Source organism: Balaenoptera borealis (genome assembly GCF_965194805.1).
Source record: "Balaenoptera borealis genome assembly, chromosome: 20".
NCBI lineage: Eukaryota > Metazoa > Chordata > Mammalia > Artiodactyla > Balaenopteridae > Balaenoptera > Balaenoptera borealis.
This window is the reverse complement of record NC_138879.1, coordinates 23340449-23365118: the sequence shown is the minus strand read 5'-3', so window position 1 is coordinate 23365118 and position 24670 is coordinate 23340449. Positions and strand designations below refer to the sequence as shown.

General features: G+C 37.3%; 1 protein-coding gene across 4 annotated transcripts in view; it reads right to left on the bottom strand.

Annotated features, from left to right (window-relative positions):
* Nucleotides 1–24670, bottom strand: part of SPAG9 (sperm associated antigen 9) — a 152320-nt gene that overhangs the window by 107018 nt on the left and 20632 nt on the right. For all 4 annotated transcript variants that reach the window (XM_082372551.1, XM_082372552.1, XM_082372553.1 and 1 more), the window contains exon 2: nt 2354–2474. In XM_082372551.1, coding sequence (XP_082228677.1) covers nt 2354–2474 — 121 coding nt within the window. The remainder of the gene's footprint in view (nt 1–2353; nt 2475–24670) is intronic.

Genomic DNA, 24670 nt, shown 5'->3' with positions numbered 1-24670 from the left:
AGAACACTAAAAAACACATTTAAAACATTTAAAAAGTTAAAAAAAAATGTGGGGTTACAATAAATCTAATAAAAATCACTATACAGTCTTAAAAAACCAAAATTACAATATTAAAGTCCAGATATTCTGTATCCTATCATACAAAAAAAGAATTAATATACTCTGACATACATCCATTTAAATATATTTTCATCTTTTTAAAAAACATATTCCCAGTCCTGTTTTTCCAATAGGATAGGGCATTGATGATTCTTAAAGATTACTTCCTACCACAACCTTTTTAAAAAATAAAGGGGCTTTCTTTGATTCATATTGGCGATCTAGGGAAGGGAAAACTAAGGCGGTAAAATGAAAAAAGTCAAACTATTTCCACCAACCCCCCACAATTTTTTTCAGATGTTTAAAATGTGGTAAAATAAAGACTCAGAAGAAAATTTTTAGACATATTTAGATTTCATATTATATTCATTTAGAAAAAAATAGAAGAGCGAGGAAAACAACTAGATGGAAAAGAGAAAAAGATTCCAAGGTATCAAAGGAGAAGGGAGTAAGTTCCAAAGCATAAATAAAAGGAGACTCATTATAGCCTTAGCTCATGGACCAAGAGATTTTCAGCTTTGTGCATCTCAATGGTCAATTCTGATTAACCACAGTTTTAAGTTCTTTAACTGTTACTCAGACAACAAGATTTATTTCAAAATGGAATAGCAGGGGGAAAAAGGGGGATAGCAGACATCCAGAGGGAGAAATTCTTGAAAGAATATTATATTAATAACAAAAATAAAGTTCTCAGATCAAATATAGCTCAAGACCATATCCAATACTTGGTGAGTAATTTACTCATCCCTTCCATAGAGAATTATCAATTATTTTTAAATGACACCTTATTTTTAAAAAATTATTTTGAATTAAAATAGGAAACATGGTAATCAGTACTTCTGAGAGAGAAATGAGAGAATGGACACCAAAGAACATGACAATTCCAAAAAAGGTAGGTATGACTCATTGGACTGGATAACGATCTTAATTTAAAAAGCTACTATATCAAGTACAAGGTAATTCTTCCTTTAATATTTTCCTATCATAGAAGCAGATTATTTAGAGCATCAAAAGATTCTAGACAAGGAGTTCCTTTCTAAGTCAAAAGAAAATTTCCTTATCCAAAACTTGATACTCCTCAGAAGTCAAGAGGTAAACGTACTTGGTACAAGAATGAGGTTGGTTCTGTCACAACTGCACCTTCAGTGCTTTGTTCTAAAATACTATATAGTCCCTGATATGAAAACGCAATCAAGTTAGGATTCACTGTTAACAAAGGAAGGGTACAGCACTCTAGGTATCTACAAGCCTAAAAGAACAAAGACATGACACATGGCTCGTTTTGTCTCACTCTGGTGGCATTCCATTACCAAATATCCATTGGCTCCCTTCTATGACATCTGCTTAATAGCCATTTGAGTTCTCCTTGAATTCTAGAATGCCAAAACTCCAGATTCCCAGTGATTCTAGGTTTAGCTCTATTGGACTCTTCCAGAGTCCTAAAGGGAGCAGCCAGTTATCATACACACTCTAAGCCTGGTAGTGAAGGTTATCCTTCATGAATGCCAGTCCTTTTACAGCAGGTGTCACTATGTAACCTTCATGGGTGGTATGGGAAGAGTAACTGCAGGCCATCTAGAAGTTTACAATCCTGGGAGGGAAAACTGGAGAGTGATCTGCCTGAATCAAACATGAAAATATGCCACAAAGTTTCTTTTTTGAATTTTGACTTAATTAGGTCCACTTTCATTAGACAAAAAGGGGAAGAAGTCCTTGGAATTTGAAACAATAACTATTTTTGAATCAAGAATATATGAAATTATATTAAAAATGAAATGATTCTGAAAAACATCGTTCTATTCCCCTAAATGTCCTCAGTTTTCCATTAGAAAGGAATGAAAAAGAATTCAGTAAATTTCTTATACATACTTCAAAGCTAAAGTTTCTCTTATATTTTTAAATTTCAAAGCAACACAGAAACCAACGGAACTTTGTGTAACTGATCAAAATTTGAACAAATGATTCACATGTACACACCCCACAATCCTGCACAATGGATACAGCGTAATGTTAACTACTATACAATGTAAGCTACAAACAAAAGCTGAGAGCTAAATTGAAGAAGAGAGTCCTATAGGTGTCTGACTTAGTAATTTCTGCAGACATGGGTACCACATGAAAATGTGAACAATAAAGAATAAACCAAGCTCCCAGGTCTCACTCTTCAGTGTGGGGTGACAATTCCAAGCATGTATCTGGAACCGTAGTCAAATGTCAGGATGAGTCATTCCACTCTTTAACATATTTTACTTACTCTGGTCAGCATAGTTTTTGGCCTTGAGTTCAAGTTGTCTTGTTTGAGATTCTAAAGATTCCACTCTGGTCTGTAAATCCTTTTTTTCCTGTTCTTGAGAGTCTTCAAATTCAATGAATTTCTAATAAAGAAGAAAAATACATTATTTTCATTAGATAAATGAAAAATTTTTAACATTATAAACCCATGTTTCTTGGTATCAAGAATCACAACTAGGCATTAACTACTCAAGAAGATCTCAGAATCATGAACTTAGGTTGATATTTAGTTTCTCTATAAAAATTAAGGTTTAGGGGACTTCCCTGGTGATCCAGTGGTTGAGACTCCATGTTTCCACTGCAGGGGACACGGGTTCGATCCCTGGTCAAGGGAACTAAGATCCTACATGCTGCACAGCACAGCCAAAAAATTAAAAAAAAAAGTAATAATTAAGGTTTAAAATCTCCAAATATAGAAGGCAAAAGATGACAAAATAATATTTATTAAAGTGTCTCCAAATATAGAAGGCAAAAGATGACAAAATAATACTTATGAAAGTGTTTCCACTTCATTATAATAGGCATTCCAAAGAAAATACATAGAGATTGGTTCAAGATGGCGGAGTAGAAGGACGTGCTCTCACTCCCTCTTACAAGAACACCAGAATCACAACTAACTGCTGAACAATCATCGACAGGAAGACACTGGAACTCACCAAAAAAGATACCCCACATCCAAAGACAACGGAGAAGTCACAATGAGACGGTAGGAGGGGCAAAATCACAATAAAATCAAATCCCATAACTGCTGGGTGGGTGACTCACAAACTGGAGAACACTTATACCACAGAAGTCCACCCACTGGAGTGAAGGTTCTGAGCCCCACGTCAGGCTTCCCAATCTGGTGGTCCGGCAACGGGAGGAGGAATTCCTAGAGAATCAGACTTTGAAGGCTAGCGGGATTTGATTGCAGGACTTCGACAGGACTGGGGGAAACAGAGACTCCACTCTTGGAGGGCACACACAAAGTAGTGTGCTCGTCGGGACCCAGGGGAAGGAGCAGTGACCCCATAGGAGACTGAACCAGACCTACCTGCTAGTGTTGGAGGGTCTCCTGCAGAGGCGGGGGGTGGCTGTGTGTCACCGTGAGGACAAGGACACTGGCAGCAGAAGTTCTGGGAAGTACTTCTTGGCGTGAGCCCTCCCAGAGTCTGCCATTAGCCCCACCAAAGACCCCGGGTATGCTCCAGTGTTTGGTCGCCTCAGGCCAAACAACCAACAGGGAGGAAACCCAGCCCCACCCATCAGCAAACAAGTGGATTAAAGTTTTACTGAGCTCTGCCCATCAAAGCAACAGCCAGCTCTACCCACCACCACTCCCTCCCATCAGGAAACCTGCACAAGCCTCTTTGATAGCCTCATCCACTAGAGGGCAGACAGCAGAAGCAAGAAGAACTACAATCCGGCAGCCTGTGGAACAGAAACCACATTCACAGAAAGATAGACAAGATGAAAAGGCGGAGGGCTATGTACCAGATGAAGGAACAAGAGAAAACCCCAGAAAAACAACTAAATGAAGTGGAGATAGGCAACCTTCCAGAAAAAGAATTCAGAATAATGATAGTGAAGATGATCCAGGACCTCGGAAAATGAATGAAGGCAAAGTTCAAGAAGATGCAAGAAATGTTTAACAAAGATATAGAAGAATTAAAGAACAAACAAGCAGAGATGAACAGCACAATAACTGAAATGAAAAATACACTAGAAGGAATCAATAGCAGAATAACTGAGGCAGAAGAACAGATAAGTGACCTGGAAGACAGAATGGTGGAATTCACTGCTGCGTAACAGAATAAAGAAAAAAGAATAAAAAGAAATGAATACAGAGAGAGAGGAAGGACCCGAGAAAATATTTGAAGAGATTATAGTCGAAAACTTCCCTAACATGGGAAAGGAAATAGCCACCCAGGAAATAGTCCAGGAAGTGCAGAGAGACCCATACAGGATAAACCCAAGGAGAAACACGTCGAGACACATAGTAATCAAATTGGCAAAAATTAAAGACAAAGAAAAATTATTGAAAGCAGCAAGGGTAAAACGACAAATAACATACAAGGGAACTCCCATAAGGTTAACAGTTGATTTCTCAGCAGAAACTCTACAAGCCAGAAGGGAGTGGCATGATATACTTAAAGTGATAAAAGGGAAGAACCTACAACCAAGATTACTCTACCCCGCAAGGATCTCATTCAGATTCCACGGAGAAATCAAAAGCTTTACAGACAAGCAAAAGCTAAGAGAATTCAGCACCACGAAACCAGCTCTACAGCAAATGCTAAAGGAACTTCTCTAAGTGGGAAACACAAGAGAAGAAAAGGACCTACAAAAACAAACCCAAAACAATTAAGAAAATGGTCATAGGAACATACACATCGATAATTACCTTAAACGTGAATGGATTAAATGCTCCCACCAAAAGACACAGGCTGGCTGAATGGATACAAAAACAAGACCCATATATATGCTGTCTACAAGAGACCCACTTCAGACCTAGGGAAACATTCAGACTGAAACTGAGGGGATGGAAAAAGATATTCCATGCAAATGGAAATCAAAAGAAAGCTGGAGTAGCAATATTCATATCAGATAAAATAGACTTTAAAATAAAGAATGTTCCAAGAGACAAGGAAGGACATTACATAATGATCAAGGGATCAATCCAGGAAGAAGATATAACAATTATAAATATATATGCACCCAACATAGGAGCACCTCAATACATAAGGCAACTGCTAACAGCTCTAAAAGAGGAAAGCGACAATAACACAATAATAGTGGGGGACTTTAACACCTTACTAACACCATTGGACAGATCATCCAAACAGAAAATTAATAAGGAAACATAAGCTTTAAATGACACAATAGACCAGGTAGATTTAATTGATATTTATAGGACGTTCCATCCAAAAACAGCAGATTACACTTTCTTCTCAAGTGTTCATGGAACATTCTCCAGGATAGATCATATCTTGGGTCACAGATCAAGAAGCCTCAGTAAATTTAAGAAAACTGAAATCATATCAAGCATCTTTTCTGACCACAACGCTATGAGATTAGAAATGAATTAAAAATGTAAAAAGGACAAACACATGGAGGCTTAACAATACGTTACTAAATAACCAAGAGATCACTGAAGAAATCAAACAGGAAATCGAAAAATACCTAGAGACAAATGACAATGAAAACATGATGATCCAAAACCTATAGGATGCAGCAAAAGTAGCTCTAAGAGGGAAGTTTACAGCTATACAAGCCTACCTCACGAAACAAGAAACAGCTCAAATAAACAATCTAACCTTACACCTAAAGGAACCAGACAAAGAAGAACAAACAAAACCCAAAGTTAGCAGAAGGAAAAAAATCATAAAGATCAGAGCAGAAATAAATGAAATAGAAACAAAGAAAACAATAGCAAAGATCAATAAAACTAAAAGCTGGTTCTTTGAGAAGATAAACACACTTGATAAACCATTAGCCAGACTCATCAAGAAAAAGAGAGAGAGGACTCAAATCAATAAAATTAGAAATGAAAAAGGAGAAGTTACAACAGACACGGCAGAAATACAAAGCATCCTAAGAGACTACTACAAGCAACTCTATGCCAATACAAGGGACAACCTGGAAGAAATGGACAAATTTTTAGAAAGGTATAACCTTCCAAGACTGAACCAAGAAGAAACAGAAAATATAAACAGACCAATCACAAGTAATGAAATTGAAACTGTGATTAAAAATCTTCCAACAAACAGAAGTCCAGGACCAGATGGCTTCACAGGTGAATTCCATCAAACATTTAGAGAAGAGCTAACACCCATCCTTCTCAAACTCTTCCAAAAAATTGCAGAGAAAGGAAAACTCACAAACTCATTCTATGAGGCCACCATCACCCTGATACCAAAACCAGACAAAGATACTACAAAAAAAGAAAATTACAGACCAATATCACTGATGAATACAGATGCAAAAATTCTCAACAAAATACTAGCAAACAGAATCCAACAACACATTAAAAGGATCATACACCATGATCAAGTGGGATTTATCCCAGGGATGCAAGGATTCTTCAATATACACAAATCAATCAATGTGATACACCATATTAACAAATTGAAGAATAAAAACCATATGATCATCTCAGTAGATGCAGAAAAAGCTTTTGACAAAATTGAACACCCATTTATGATAAAAACTCTCCAGAAAGTGGGCATAGAGGGAACCTACCTCACCATAATAAAGGCCATATACGACAAACCCACAGCAAACATCATTCTCAATGGTGAAAAACTGAAAGCATTTCCTCTAAAATCAGGAAAAAGACAACGATGTCCACTCTCACCACTATTATTCAACATAGTTTTGGAAGTCCTAGCCATGGCAATCACAGAAGAAACAGAAATAAAAGGAATACAAGTTGGAAACGAAGTAAAACTGTCACTGTTTGCAGATTACATGATACTATACATAGAGGATCCTAAAGATGCCACCAGAAAACTACTAGAGCTAATCAATGAATTTGGTAAAGTTGCAGGATACAAAATTAATGCACAGAAATCTCTTTGCATTCCTATTCACTAATGATGAAAAATCTGAAAGAGAAATTATGGAAACACTCCCATTTACCATTGCAACAAAAAGAATAAAATACCTAGGAATAAATCTACCTAGGGAGAAAGAAGATCTGTATGCAGAAAACTATAAGACACTGATGAAAGAAATTAAAGATGATACCAACAGATGGAAAGATATACCATGTTCTCGGATTGGAAGAATCAATATTATGAAAATGACTATACTACCCAAAGCAATCTACAGATTCACTGCAATCCCTATCAAATTACCAATGGCATTTTTTACAGAACTAGAACAAAAAATCTTAAAATTTGTATGGAGACACAAAAGACCCCAAATAGCCAAAGCAGTCTTGAGGGAGAAAAACGGAGCTGGAGGAATCAGACTCCCTGACTTCAGACTATACTACAAAGCTACAGTAATCAAGACAATATGGTACTGGCACAAAAACAGAAACATAGATCAATGGAACAGGATAGAAAGCCCAGAGATAAACCCATGCACCTATGGTCAACTAATCTATGACAAGGAGGCAAGGATATAAAATGGAGAAAAGACAGTCTCTTCAATAAGTGGTACTGGGAAAACTGGACAGCTACATGTAAAAGAATGAAATTAGAACACTCTCTAACACCATACACAAAGATAAACTCAAAATGGATTAGAGACCTAAATGTAAGACTGGACACCATAAAACTCTTGGACGAAAACATAGGAAGAACACTCTTTGACATAAATCACAGCAAGATCTTTTTTGATCCACCGCCTACAGTAATGGAAATAAAAACGAAAATAAACAAATGGGACCTAATGAAACTTCAAAGCTTTTGCACAGCAAAGGAAACCATAAACAAGAAGAAAAGACAACCCTCAGAATGGGAGAAAATATTTGCAAATGAATCAACGGACAAAGGATTATTCTCCAAAATATATAAACAGCTCATGCAGCTCAATATTAAAAAAACAAACAACCCAATCAAAAAATGGGCAGAAGACCTAAATAGACATTTCTCCAAAGAGGACATACAGATGGCCAAGAACCACATGAAAAGCTGCTCAACATCACTAATTATTAGAGAAATGCAAATCAAAACTACAGTGAGGTATCACCTCTCACCAGTTAGAATGGGCATCATCAGAAAATCTACAAACAACAAATGCTGGAGAGGGTGTGGAGAAAAGGGAACCCTCTTGCACTGTTGGTGGGAATATAAACTGGTACAGCCACTATGGAGAACAGTATGGAGGTTCCTTAAACTAAAAATAGAATTACGATATGACCCAGCAATCCCACTACTGGGCATATGCCCAGAGAAAACCATAATTCAAAAAGACACATGCACCCCAATGTTCATTGCTGTGCTATTTACAATAGCCAGGTCATGGAAGCAACCTAAATGCCCATCGACAGACAAATGGATAAAGACGACGTGGTACATATATGCAATGGAATATTACTTAGCCATAAAAAGGAACGAAACTGGGTCATTTGTTGAGACGTGGATGGATCTAGAGACTGTCATACAGAGTGAAGTAAGTCAGAAAGAGAAAAACAAATATCATATATTAACACATATATGTGGAACCTAGAAAAATGGTACAGATGAACCGGTTTGTAGGGCAGAAATAGAGACACAGATGTAGAGAACAAAAGTATGGACACCAAGCGGGGAAATCAGCGGGGGGGGGGGTGGGGGCGGTGGTGTGATGAATTGGGAGACTGGGATTGACATGTATACACTGATGTGTATAAAATGGATGACTAATAAGAACCTGCTGTATAAAAAAATAAATATAATTAAATTTTTAAAAAAGCAGAATTACTGTTAAAAAAAAAATATACCTACTCCAAATATATAAATCCTTTAACTTAACTAGTATACTTACATATTCATCTGAGTTCAATACATAATTTTTTACATAATTTTGTATATAATATGTAAAGGAGAAAACTAAAGGATGGAATATCAATAAATATATTTAAACAATTATTTGATTAATGAACAGTCTTCTAAATTACCTGAACCATGTGCTAGAAATATTTCCACCAATCAAATTTAACTTACTAAAATCACTCTCATCATGGAGAGATTATCAATAAATCTCAGTCTTCATCTTGTTTTTTAAATTGTTTTATCTGCATCATTTGACAACTGATCACTCGCTCCTCCTTAAAACTTTTTTTTCTCCCAATTGGGTTTTTTCCTTGTTTTCCTTCCACTTTGCTGGCTGCTCCTTCTTGGTCTTTGTTTGTTCTTCCTCTTGTCCCCACCTTCTTAACACTGGCAAGCTCAGTCCCTGGACAACTCTTTCTCTTCGTTGTTTATTCTTATTCCCTGTGATCTCGTCCAATTTCAAAACTTTAAATACTAAATGAATGCTGACAACCTCCAAATTTCTAGCCCAGTCTCTAGCCCAGACTTGAATTCCAGATTTGTAATGTCCAGTTGCCTTCTGGACAACTCCATCTGAATGTCTAATAAGAACCTTAAACTTAACATGTCAAAGCTTGCTCCTCCTGGTCTTAGCTAGCTCATTAAATTACTGTGGTCAATTGGTCAGGCCCAAAATTCTACTCTTTCTCTAATACATGATATCCAATTCAACAGCAAATCTACCTTCAGATCTGACCACTTTTCATCATCTCCATCACCATCCTGGTCTGTGCCACCATTATCTATTGCCTGGATTAGTGCGGTAGCAATAGCCTCCTAACTGGCCTCCTTACTTCCACCGTTGTACCTCTACAATGCATTTTCCATACAGTGGTTAGGGTGACCCTTTAAAAAAATCAGATCAGTGTACTCCTCTGCTTGAAATCCTCTGATTGCTTGCGTTCTCCCAAAGTCCTTACCAGAGCCCCCCAGGACGAATACAATCTATCATCCTCTTACTTCTTTGACATCATCTTCTACTACTCTTCCCCCAGATATCCAAATAGCTTGCTCATCCTCACCTCCTTAACATCTTTGTTCAAATGTCAGCTTCTTACTAAGACTTTTTTTGCCCATCATATTTAAAACTGCAATACCCACTCCCTACTTCCCTTCCTGCTTTTTTTCTCTATTGCACTTATCCTCATCTAACATACTATATATTTTAGTAATTTATCTTATTTATTATCTGCCTTGCCTCACTAGAATGTAGGTTCCATGAGGGCAGGGATTTGTTTTGCTTGCTGTTGTTATTCCCAGTGCAAAGAATGATGATGGCACATAGCAGGTGCTCAAATATTTGTTAAACAAATGAATGAATAAATAAATGAAAAAACTTTCACAGTAAAAAAACTAAAACCCATAGAGAAAATTGGATAGTTCACAAATAAACTTAGATATCACTAAATACACTCTAGTTTTAATATGAAATTGGCTGTCTATTACCTACTTTATCTGTCCTGAAACTTTTTTTTTTAATTTATTTATTTAATTTATTTCTTTTGGCTGTGTTGGGTCTTTGTTGCTGTGCGCAGGCTTTCTCTAGTTGTGGCGAGCGGGGGCTACTCTTCGTTGCGGTGCGCGGGCTTCTCATTGTGGTGGCTTCTCTTGTTGTGGAGCACGGGCTCTAGGCGTGCGGGCTTCAGTAGTTGTGGCATGCAGGCTCAGTAGTTGTGGCTCACGGGCCCTTGAGCACAGGCTCAGCAGTTGTGGCACACAGGCTTAGTTGCTCCGCGGCATGTGGGATCTTCCTGGGCCAGGGCTCGAACCCATGTCCCCCGCATTGGCAGGCAGATTCTTAACCACTGTGCCACCAAGGAAGTCCCTGTCCTGAAACTTTTCAATCACTGTACTGGACATTGTTTTTTGTCTTGTACACACTGTCTTCCTTTGAGGAACTTCTCCCCAGTTTCATGCGAAATCTATTCAGTCCATGCAATTTGAATCGTGAGGACTCCATCTCCCTACGGGTGGGCATATGACCTGAACCAGATTGATCAGAGTCCTCTCTGGGACATTTGCCAGTTTTTAGGAAGAATACTACCTCTCTTCCTCTGGAATCCCAAACTCTTAAGAATCTAGCAGGCTTAAGCTGCAGAGGGACATCCTTTTCAACAGGTGGAAAAGAGCATGCCTGAAAACAAAGCCAATGTTAAAGGAAAACAACAAGGGGGGAAAAACCCTAATTAAAGATACTACTTGAGTTCCTAGATTCAATATTTCCTGAGGCTGGCATTTCCCAATTGTTTTATTTTTTCAGTGACATAAACCAATAAATTCTATTTTATATAAGCTTGAGTTCGTTTCTATCACAAGAAACTAAAAGCATCCTAATATATTCAGCTACTTTCCCTCAAGAACCATTTTATTTTCTCATTTTATTAGCCAATATTTTTCTTATCTTTGAAGCTTGAAACCTCCAACATCTGAAACACTGGTTCTTAATCATTTGGAGCTCCACAGACTGATTTGGGAATTTGATATATCCATGCACCATGGTCCCCCAGAAGAAATGCCCTCACCCAACCCAAATTCTACCTATTTTTCTCAGAGGCTCAGAGGCCCTTTAAGCCCTTCCACAAACCCCACATTTAGCACCCCTGCCCTCTACTTTTCTGTGAAAATATTCCATATTTGTCATTGTTTATTTTTTGTAGAATATTAATCTAAAAATGATTACATAAAGGAGTAAAGGTTATAGTAAATGTAAGAAAAGAGGTAAACTTGACAAATCATTCATTCACTCAAGAAATAACTACTTTAAAAAGGGGAGGAGTGGGATTCCCTGGCGGGCCAGTGGTTACAACTCCACGCTACCACTGTAGGGGGCGCGGGTTCAATCCCTGGTCGGAGAACTAAGATCTTGTATGCCACGTGGCACAGAGGAAAAAAAAAAAAAGAAAGAAAGAAACGACTACTTACTATGTGCCAGGCACATGGAATATGACTGTGAGTATCACACTATCCCTGCCTTCCAAGGGTGTTCACTGGCTACAAACTGAATGCAGGCGTATGACACAAAGGTTACACTGAACAGAAAAGCAGCATTATGTAACAGGATGTTGCTGATGAAGTCTGAGTAAGTTATTTCAACATTTTACCTGGGGACAGAAGCAAAGACTAAGAATTAATAAGAAAATGTAATTATTTTTTGGCCTGCTTTGAAAATGATGCTCCCTTGGCTAACGGAACTGCCATATCTGGGCAAATAACCAGAAAGTCTTATTTCAGGCTTGTGTGCTATGGATAAAATGTTGTTTTAAAGAACATACAGCAGATGTTTACCAAGTAACACCTAAAATGCTGTGCTATTAAACTCCTAACAAAACTTTTACCCCTAACAGATTGGTGGTTGCCAGAGGCAGGGAGTGGACGCAGGGGATATGGGTGAAGGTGATCAAAGGGTACAAACTTCCACTTACAAGTCCTGGTGATATAATGCACAGCATGGTTACTATAGTTAAAAATACTACTGTATTGTATATTTGAAGGCTGCTAAGAGTAGATTTTTTTTTAAGTTCTCACCACACACAAAAAAAGTATGTGAAGTGATGGCAATGTGTTAACTAACTTTTTGTGGTAATCATTTTGCAACATATACCTTTATCAAATCATTAGTTGTACACTTTAAACTTACACCATATGTCAATTATTTCTCCATAAAGCTAGGAAAAAATCCAACTTTACCACTATCCCGCCTTTTCAGAACTCCTTTCTGAATGATAGAAGAAATATCGTCACAGACACACAGCTTCATTTCTTAGCGACCCAGTTTGGCTGCATAAGGGCATGAATAATCCAAAACTATTTAGCAGTCACTACTATATGCTTACTCTTCAAGCCGACCTACACCTAGATGGTTCAAGCTTCCGCTTTTTTCACATTTTATTACTTAAAGTAAATATCACCCTAAGTAAACAGGGCAAAAGAAGAGAGATTTTTTTTTTTCCCCAAAATGATGTGACCGTTTTTTGGACCGGCAGGGTTATTTATCTTCAAATGGAAATCTCTTGTTTCTGCAGTTTCCCTTCACAGGAAATGACTGGAAATAATGAAAATATTCCAAAGCAAATACATAATCCCAGGCCTCTCCTTCAAGCAAATTAAAACAGATAAACTTAGAGACGTCAAAATGAACTGTTTCTCTCAAGGGTATATGTTTTTTCCTTTCTTATTCTAAACAGTGGATCTTAAGCTTTTTGGAATCATGAACTGCTTTGAGAATCTTATGAATATAGACCTTTCCCCAAGAAAATAAATATATGAAGCAGGGAATTCCCTGGTGGTCCAGTGGTTAAGAATCTGCCTTCCAATGCAGGGGATGTGGGTTCGATCCCTGGTCGGGGAACTAAGATCCCACATGCCTCGGGGCAACTAAGCCCGTGCGCTGCAACGAAGACCCTCACAGCCAAAAATAAATAAATAAATAAATGAGAAGAATTACAAAGTATTAAAAAATATATATGAAGCAAACTATTCATTCAATTTCAGTGCATCTTCAAGCTCTATAAGAAATCAAGAATGATTTTCCCCATTTAATAAAAATTATAAATGTTGATTGTTGATTTTTAAAAATAAGTTTTAAAATTTCTCTCTTGAAAAATCCCATTTTGTTTGTTTGTTTATTTGGAGGAGGTGGGCTGCACCACGCGGCTTGCAGGATCTCAGTTCCCCGACCAGGGATTGAACCCGGGCCGTGGCAGTGAAAGTGCCGAATCCTAACCACTAGACCACCAGGGAACTCCAGAAAATCCCAATTTTAAATGTGTATTAAATCTTGGTTTGGAAATGTACAGCTGCCACCTTCATTTAAAATGCTAATCACTATTGCACAACAAAAATAAATATGCCTCAGTTCTGATAAAGTATGTTAATAGATCACACAGGGCACTGAAAGCCTGGTAGGATAAACACTTCTTTTTTTTTTAATATTTATTTATTTATTTTATTTATTTATTTTTATTTTTGGCTGCATCGGGTCTTCGTCGCAGCACGCAGGGCGGGATGTTTTAGTTGCAGCGCGCGGGCTCTTCATTGCAGCGCAAGGGCTTCTCTCTAGTTGTGGCGCACGGGTTTTCTTCTCTAGTTGTGGCGCGTGGGCTCTGTAGTTTGTGGCACTCGGGTTCAGTAGTTGTGGTGTGCAGGCCCAGTTGCCCCGCGGCATGTGGGATCTTAGTTCCCCGACCAGGGATCGAACCTGCGTCCCCCGCACCAGAAGGCAGATTCTTCACCACTGGACCACCAGGGAAGTCCTGATAAACACTTCTTAATAGCCTTCAAAGAGTAATCAAGAAAAAGTAACAAATGATTGAAATTATCTAAATTGTCATCCAAGAAACTTATCTGTCAAACAGGCTAGTTTTTAGCCACTGTTTTGTGAAATATCCCTGATAACATAGATAACCTTGGGAACAGACGTTGCTATAGGGCAGGGTAACTCAAAAACACAATACTGATAATAAGTACAAAAAACTTCAGAAGATGACCTGGTTCTATATGGCACTTCGCAATAATATGAAAGTGAGAAACATAAAAATTTAAGAAAAAGAAAATTGGAATAGAAATAGAGAAGGTGCCATGAAATTCAATCAGCTGCTAAAATAAGACTGTTAGCAGAAAAAGGTTTAGATTCCTGGTCCTAATAGAGTCCTTTTTCCTGGGTGTGGGTTAGAGGTAGAGCATAAGGGAGGTAATGAGAACTGTTTCTTTTTTCTGTTCCTAACCTTCTCATACTATAGTGAAAATAATCAGGCAATAGCTGGCATGGATTACACTAAGTAGAAAGTTCTCCAACAAGCCTTTCTACTTCTCTTCTATGCTCAGAGATCTTAGGTGGGCTAGTTAGCATATGTGAGTACTGCTGAACCTCTTTGTAACTTTGTAGACTACAACCACGTCTGACTCTTGTTTTAAAGTCTTCTTAACTTACTTCAAAAAACATGTCTGCTTTCTACTCCTGTATTTTCAGCTTAACACACAAACTGAGATAATATAAAAATAGGAACATAGCTCATTCTATCACTTTCTAGTCAAAGAAAAATTGTTGTCACAATTAAATAAAACCACACACTTATTTACAATGACTGTTCTCCAGATGCCGGCAGAAATATAGAATAGGCAGTGAGGTAGTACAAAGATATTTCTTACAAACTACTAGGTAATGACATTCATAAGATTTACTCTTAACTTAAATAACATATTAACTAAAAATTCTTTATCCACCCAACCAGTCCAAGCACTTACTTCATGATAGCCACCAAAGAAACACAGTAAACAGTTATCAACATAACATGCTAAGTACTACAATGCAAGCAAGTATAAGGGGAAGAGAAACGTAGAGAAATAAGCAGCTGAATCTGTTTTAAAAAAAGAGAAGCCCTTTCAACTGACTTTAAAAGAAACAGTTAATCTAACAAAGCGGGGTAAAGACACTCCAGGCAGAGGTAACAGCACATGCAAAGGCATAGAGGCATAAAGATCGGCATGTTCGTTATGTCCAGGGAGATAAAATTCGGGATTGGAATTTCAGTAAATGATGTAACGGGTAAACCATTAGCCAAAGAATATGTTGGGGAATCTCTCCTCTGACTCACAAAGGGAATAAGTGGGCAAATAAGATTCCATTTATCCATCCACCCTTTCAACACACAACTTGAGTATTCTAAGGTGCTGAGAATGTAGTAGCTTACAAAACAGATCTGCTCCCTATGCTCCATTGCTTGAAATTTGGCAGAAGAAAACAGACTTTAAATATGTGTAACTGACGGGAATTCCCTGGTGGCCTAAGTGGTTAGGACTCAGCACTTTCACTGCAGGGGGCCCGGGTTCAATCCCTGGTTAGGGAACTAAGATCCCTCAAGCTGTATGATACAGCCAAAAAAAAAAAAAAAAAAAAGTAACTGACAAAAGACTGATTTGTGAAGATAAGTTAACACAAAAGTTGCCAGATGAGGTTAATGCTGGTAAGGGATGGCTGGTATCTCTGTTACTTTTTTGCAGCAGCAGCAGCAGCAGCAGTCATAGTTTATTTGGTAAATAAATCAAATCAGTACACTATATTACATGTTTCACAATACAGAGAACTGTGTCTTTTTCATAGAGTTAAAAGTTGAGGGCTTCCCTGGTGGCGCAGTGGTTGAGAGTCTGCCTGCCAATGCAGGGGACACGGGTTCGAGCCCTGGTCTGGGAAGATCCCACATGCCGCGGAGCAACTGGGCCCGTGAGCCACAACTACTGAGCCTGCGCGTCTGGAGCCTGTGCTCCGCAACAAGAGAGGCCGCGATAGTGAGAGGCCCGCGCACCGCGATGAAGAGTGGCCCCCGCTTGCCACAACTAGAGAAAGCCCTCGCATAGAAACGAAGACCCAACACAGCCATAAATAAATAAAATAAATTTTTAAAAAAAGTTGAAAACTGCAAAACACTTTTTTAACCATTTGTTTTTATTTTCAGAGAGACAATTTTTTTTTTTTTTTGGAGTATAGTTGATTTACAGTGTTGTGTCAGTTTCAGGTGTACAGCAAAGTGAATCAGTAATACATATACATATATTCCACTCTGTTTTTAGATTCTTTTTCCATAGAGGCCATTACAGAGTATTGAGTAGAGTCTGTTACTTTCTAAGTGACATCAACATGGGATAACAACACAACCTTGGTTTACAACTCAGTCTCAGGCTCAGGCTTATATATGATGTGATACTTGCCAAGACTTTCTGAAATGAGGAGTTAACATTTCAAACTCTGAATACAAAATGAGACTTTAAAAAATTATAGTTCAAGTTCACACACAATACAACCACACTGTAATCACATGACACAAGAAATAGTACAAGATATCCGAAAAGTGTATAATGGCAAACTAACTTGATATGACTCAAGGAAGACATTCCTGAGACATTGAAACTGAGACCTGAAGGCTAAAAAAAAAAGTTTATAACGTAAAGCGCAAAAAGTTCATCAAGCTGAAAGAAACCAAGGAAGTCCAGAATGGCCAAGCTTAGAGATTTGGGAGAAAGAATGGCCTGAGATGAGGATGGAACGTAGATAAAGAACAAATCATATAGGGCCTTACAGGATACTGGATCACATTAAGGATGTTTAAATCCACTCATACCTTGAAAAGCTCAGTCTGTGAGGATACGGAGAATGGGCTGTGCTGAGAAGGGAACAAGAGTATTTGAAGGGAGACCAAAGGTTACCACAGTAATGAGAGATGATTACGTGCAGTAGCAGTGAGGATGGAGAGATGAGGAAGAATTCAAGATATTTTGGAGGTAAATAAACAGGATTGGTGACTGAATGAATGTAAAGGAGAAGAGAGAAGGAAAGCTCAGGAAAAAGTTTAGCTTTCTGATTTGGCCAATGGTGAGGATGGTGGTATCGCTTACCTAGGATAAACAGACGGGGGAGAGGTATGGGTAATATAATAGAACTGATTTTTAATATCAAGGTGAGCTACCTGTGAGGTATTCAAGCGTACCATATGGAATATTTATTTGTAAAGGTATCTCATTATTAGGAGTGTAACTGGTACAACCCACGTGGAAGTTAGCAACGTGGATCAAAGTCCTTAAAGAATGTATGAAAAGAGTGTTACTTTTATCATACTTTAAGAGCTTTGATATATAACGTTATATATAGTGTGATCCTACATTTACAAACTGGAGGAAAAAGAAGTAGGCAAAAAGAAAAGCTTTGGAGGCATATATTAAAATGGCTGTTTAGCAGTGGTGGGATTTAGGATGACTTTATCTTTCTTTAACAGCCTTATTCTTAAGTAGTGTAAGGTCTTCCCTGGCAGTCCAGTAGTTAAGACTCTATGCTTTCACTGCGGAGGGTGTGGGTTCAACCCCTGGTCAGGGAACTATGGTCCCCCATGCCACGCATCGCAGCCAAAAAAGAAAACAAACAAAAAAAACAAACAAAAAAACACAGCATTTTTAGGCAAAGTAATTAGAATTTTGGAGGCTCTACCCTAGCCAGAGACATTTTAAAGAAGAAAAAAAAAAAGTAAATGAATGCTCATAAGAAGCCTATAAACATTCATAATTGATTTAATGTGACAACTTCTGCCAGAGGCATAACTTTATAAAGATCGTCACCCTCCACTACATTTGACAAATGGTGGAGGTAGGGCAATATCAAAATCAAGGCAAGTGAGGGGCAGTTTTTCAAATTACAAAACCGTCCTACCCCTGGAGAATTCTGGTTACTCTCTCCAAGCATAGGAGAGTTTGTTAGATCCCTCAGATATGCTGGTGTAGAGCACACATCTCCCGCCAACCCCTCTGTCTGTCTCTCTCCCTCTCTGTTTCTCTCTCACGCTTTTTTAAAAAAGTGTTGGGAGTGGGATAAGAGCCCATGAATGGGCTTTTTTAGTATGTGTTATAAATACATCTTCACTGGATACCCCTTCTCCTCTCAATAACTAATTAGCCAGCAACAAACGTAACTCCAGACAGAACTCTCCTGGGAGCAACCAGACACTGTTTAAAACAAAACAAAACAAAAAAAGGCAGTAGACAATACACACTCACGTCAGGATCTAAAAAGAACAAGCAAAATGGTTTCAAGTCCAGATGGCTTATAGGGGCTGTTTTGCCCCACTGTTCTGGAGAAAAACAAATACTTTGAAAAGGCAAGCTCCCTAAATTTAAAAAAAAAAAAAAAAAAAAAAAAAATCCCTAGACACTGTTGTTTATTGGAGAAAGATGTCAAGAGACAAAAAACAAAAACAAACAAAAACCCACAACCTTTAAAAAAGCAACTTTGAATATAGTAGTTCTCTAAAAAATACCACCAAATAAAAGGCTGACTTACTGCTCAGAATCCAGCCAGATATTATCCACCCCCCATTTACTCTGCAGAGTGGGGGAAGGAAAATATTTCCATTATTTTAAATAATCATTGCTATCAGTTAAGTTCAGTTAAATGTAATTGTTTTTCAATGTAGTATCTTTTAAGAAATAAGAGGATAAACCATATTATTAAACAATGCCTGAGGGATGTGATTCCCCGCCCCCCCAATCCCAAATGTGGAAAAAAATTTCTAATACAAATGACTCCATTTCTTCAAAGCTAAATAACAAGGGGGTAGAAAAGGAGAACAGTTACAGATTAAGAGATGCTTAAGAGGCATCTTAAACCAAGTATAAATATGTGGACCATCTTCTTTCAACCCTAACTGAAACAACCAACTATAAAATTACATTTATGAGACAATTGGGGAAATGTGAACACTCATTAAATATTAGCTATTATTAAGAATAATCATTTATAGAACCATTTCCCAATCCTTAATGAAATAACAGGGAATATCCAGTCACTATGCAGATTCTCCTGGTTGTCTCACAAATGCTTTTATAGTCAGGATCCAAACAAAGTCCTTATGTTGCATTTGGATGATATATCTCTTAGGACTCTCTTAAACTACAGATTCCCCAGTCCTTTTCACCCAATGGTCTTAGTAGCCATTGATGATCTTAGAGGGAATACTATAAAACTATTGTAAAGTATAATTTAGATCTATCCAGACACAGGTTGTTGCCAGTTATGAGTAAATGAAACTGAACAGGCAATTCATAGAAAAGGATCACATTAGTGATCTGAGAAAAGCAAATTAAAACAAGAGATTATTTCACACACATCAGAGTGGCAGCAAAACCCAGAAAGTCTGACAGTATTGAGTGTTGGCAAAAATACAGGAAAATAACTCTTATACACTACTGGTGGGAATATAAATCACTACACCCCTTTTGACAAGAAATGTGGCCATATCTTTTTAAGTTTACAAACACATATCTTAAAAATTGGCATCTTTATTTCTTCATCGAAGTATACATCTTCAATGCAGCCACTACAGAAAACAGTATGGAGATTCCTCCAAAAAAAATAAGAATAGAACTACCATATGACCTAGCTATTCCACTTCTGGGTATTTATCTGAAGAACATGAAAACATTATTTCAAAAGGATAAATGCACCACTGTGTTCATTACAGCATTATTTGCAATAGCCAAGATATGGAAATAACCTAAGTATCCATCAATGGATGAACTGATAAAAAGATGTGGTATATATATATATATAATACATATATATACACATACATACATATACATACATACAGTGGAATACTACTCAGCCACAAAAAGAATGAAATCCTGCCATTTGCAACAACATGGATGGATCTTGAGGGTATTATACGAAGTGAAATAGGTTGGATGGAGAAAGACACCATATTTCACTCATGTGTAGAATCTAAAAAATAAAACAAATGAACAGGCAAAATAAAATAAAAACAAACTCATAGATACAGAGAACAGATTAGTGGTTACCACAAGGCAAGGGGATTGTGGGTGGGTGCAATGGGTGAAGCAGGTCAACTGTATGGTGATGGATGGTTATACTTGTGGTGACCACTCTGTGGTGACCACTCTGTAGTGTATACAGATGCTGAACTATTAATGCTATATATCTGAAACATTAAAAATAAAAAAATAGATTAATAAAGTATATATATTTGAGAAGCTCTTAGGTATGCACTGAATGTTACCACATTCAATGTCTATAGTATATTATGTAGTAAAATATAGGAAATAACTCAAAACTTTCATCAGTTGAAGAATGAACAGTGATATTCACATGATGGAATACACAGCAGTTAAAACAACTAGATACATATGTATGTACATCATGGATGGATCTAAAAAACATTGAATACAAAAAGCAAACTGCAAAATTATATGAAAATGTAACAGGATTTAGAAAAAACTATTTATCCTCAAAATAATCCCAAAGCAATACTCTATATAGTTTATAGATATACATATATGTAGTGAATGTCTAAAAACAAGAAATAGAAGGACATAAACCAAATTCATGCTGTCACCTTTGTTCTCCTTCCAGTACCACTTCTCTCCCAGAAGGTGACTTTCCCTTTATCTTTAATGTTCTGTATCTTTTACTTAAGATAAATATTTTAAGTAGAAATAAACCGCTAATATTTTACCCTTCATAGTATGTAGATGGTTATTTTTTACATTAATGTATTTAGTTTTCTATTATTTACTTTAGTTTTTTTTTTAAAGAATGAAGAAAGGTCCACGGTGGCAGCAGGGAAAAAAATTAATAAAAAGAATGAAGAAGGTCTTACGCTTCTAGTAAGCATATGTTTGAGCTTCTCTTAAGCAATCATTCTCCATCTTAGGATTGAGGCAGTTATAATCACAAATACCCTGAGAGACTTTTTCCAAATATTACAGGCCAGCACAGCAGCACTTCTTACAAGCAGTCTGATACACCTGTGGGGGTGGCGGTGGGAAGGTTTAAAGAACTGATTATTTGGGAACCTTCCCCCAGGTGGTTGGGGGTACTTCCTATTGTAATGAGAAATCAGGAAGGGCGGATGAACCCAGGATGGGCCTTGACTTTCAAACTCCCCTTGAGGCCTCAAACCAATTCCTAACTACCTTTTGCCTACAGGTGGTTATGATCCAACTGCTCAGTGTGGACAAGGAAAGATGTCCAAGATGTCTTATCAGTTAAAAATAAGGTCATGTAGGGACGTCCCTGGTGGTCCAATGGCTAAGACTCCGTGCTCCCAATGCAGGGGGCCCGGGTTCGATCACTGGTCAGGGAACTAGATTCCACATGCTGCAAATAAGAGTTCACATGCCACAACTAAAAGATCACGCATGCCGCAACTGAAGATCCTGCAGGCGGCAACAAAGATCCCACATGCTGCAACTAAGACCCGGTGCAGGCAAATAAATAAATAAATGTTTTTAAAAAAATAATAAAATAAAGTCATGCTACAACATACTACATACATTATGATTTCATTAATTTAAAATATACTCATATATGAAAAAGTATCTGAAAGACTGTGTATCAGGCCATTAGTAGTAAGCTCTCTAACAGGCAGGATTCTAGAAGTATTTCAGTAACGTTTCTGTTTTGTTTTGTTTCTTTTTTTTATAAGAGCATGTAATATTTTGTCTGTAAACAAGAAAAATAAGTAAATTAAAACAAATAAACCATTAGATGAAATAATAGCCAAACAAGTACGCCACGTGAAGGAATTTTACTCACTGCCCAAAATATCATGCATAATTGTATAAATGTAGTAGAACACAACCATTTATTCAACATGAGCTTCACTATTCTTGCATCTGTGTATTTTATATTCCTTATTGTCCTTGTGACTAATCACCACAGCAGAGAACAATTCATTTTCTACTATCTTACCCAAAAACACAAGAAGAGAAACTCACTGGCCTAAGACAAAGGCTATCAAGCAGGAATTGATTACCACACTGATAAAGCTTGAAAAACTGCAGAACAATGAAGTCTGCTACATTTGCCAAGTAATGCTTTACTGACTTTGTTTTACAGTTTTGTGCTTCTACAGGCATGTGATCAATAGTTTACATTTCTAACATTAATTTGCAGATCTTAAAGCTTGACAATGTGGTTTATTTCAAACCTGACTCTGTTATGAAAATATTCTTCTATTACTAAAAATAATCAGAAAATGTCATCCTGAAAAAAACTAATATTATTGAAGAACATTTAGAAAACATCTACAAAGAAAAAAATAGTGAATAATCATTTCTAGACAGCTGTTTTTCTATTTTCTTAAATGTTTAATGGGAATTTTCAAAAATGCATTAAAATGGAGAGAAAAATGGTATAAACCCCTGCATACCACCACCGAATTTCAACAATTATCAGCACATGGCAAATCTTGTTGTTATCTGTATTCATCCTCTTTTCCCCGAACAAACCGCAACATCATATGATTTCACTATAAATACACTAGTATGTACAGTATTAAAGATACACTTTATTTTTTTTTATTGGAGTATAATTGCTTTACAATGCTGTGTTAGTTTCTGCCACACAGCAAAGTGAATCAGGCATATGCATACACACATCCCCTGCCTCTTGGACCTCCCTCCCCCCTCATCCCAACCAACTAGGCCATCATAGAGCACCAGCTGAGCTCCCTGTGCTATACAGCAGGTTCCCACTAGCTATCAATTTTACACATCGTTAGTCTATTTATGTCAAACCTAATCTCCCAATTCATCCCACACTCCCCTTCCCCCGTGTCCACACGTCCGTTCTCTACATCTACCTTTCTATTCCTGCCCTGCAAATAGTTGCATCTGTACCATTTTTCTAGATTCCACATATATGCATTAATATACAATATTTGTTTGTCTCTTTCTGACTTACTTCACTCTGTATGACAGTCTCTAGGTCCATCCACATCTCTACAAATGACCCAATTTCATTTCATTTTATGGCTGAGTAATATTCCATTATATATACCACATCTTCTTAAACCATTCATCTGTCGATGGACATTTAGGTTGTTTCCATTTCCTGGCTATTGTAAATAGTGCTGCAGTGAACACTGGGGTACATGTGTCTTTTTGAATTATGGTTTTCTCAGGGTATATGCCCAGTAGTGGGATTGCTGGGTCATATGGTAGTTCTATTTTTAGTTTTTTAAGGAACCTCCATACTGTTCTTCACAGTGGCTGTGTCAGTTTACATTCCCACCAACGGTGCAAGAGGGTTCCCTTTTCTCCACACCCTCTCCAGCATTTACTGTTTGTAGATTTTCTGATGATGGCCAATCTGACCAGTGTGAGATGATACCTCATTGTAGTTTTGATTTGCATTTCTCTAATAGTTAGTGTTGTTGAGTATCTTTTCATGTGCCTCTTGGCCATCTGTATGTCTTCTTTGCTGAAATGTCTATTTAGGTCTTCCACCCATTTTTTGATTGGGTTGTTAGTTTTTTTGATATTGAGCTGCATGAGCTGTTTGTATATTTTGGAGATTAATCCTTTGTCTGTTGCTTCATTTGCAAATATTTTCTCCCATTCTGTGGGTTGTCTTTTTGTCTTGTTTATGGTTTCCTTTGCTGTACGAAACCTTTTAAGTTTCATTAGGGCCCATTCACTTATTTCTGTTTTTATTTTCATTACTCTAGGAGATGGGTCAGAAAAGATCTTGCTGTGATTTAAGTCAAAGAGTGTTTTTCCTATGTTTTCCTGTAAGAGTTTTATAGCGTCCGGTCTTACATTTAAGTCTTTAATCCATTTTGAGTTTATTTTTGTGCATGGAGTTAGGTAATGTTCTAATTTCATTCTTTTACATGAAGTTGTCCAGTTTTCCCAGCACCATTTATTGAAGAAGCTGTCTTGTCTCCATTGTATATTCTTGCCTCCTTTGTCATAGATTAAGTGACCATAGGTGTGTGGGTTTATCTCTGGGCTTTCTATCCTGTACCACTGATCTATATTTCTGTTTTTGTGCCAGTACCATACTGTCCTGATTACTGTAGCTTTGCAGTATAGTCTGAAGTCAGGAAGCCTGATTCTTCCAGCTCTGTTTTTCTTTCTCCAGCTCTGTCTTTTGTGTTTACATACATACAAATATAAGTTTTTGTTCTAATTCTGTGAAAAATGCCATTGGTAGTTTGATAGGGATTGAATTGAATCTCTAGGTTGCTTTGGGTAGTAGTATAGTCATTTTCACAATATTGATTCTTCTAATCCAGGAGCATGGGATATCTCGCCATCTGTTTCTGTCATCTTTGATTTCTTTCATTAATGTTTTATAGTTTTCAGAGTATAGGTCTTTCACCTCCTTAGGTAGGTTTATTCCTAGGTATTTTATTCTTTTTGTTGCAATGGTAAATGGGAGTGTTTCCTTAATTTCTCTTTCTAATCTTTTGTTGTTAGTGCATAGGAATGCA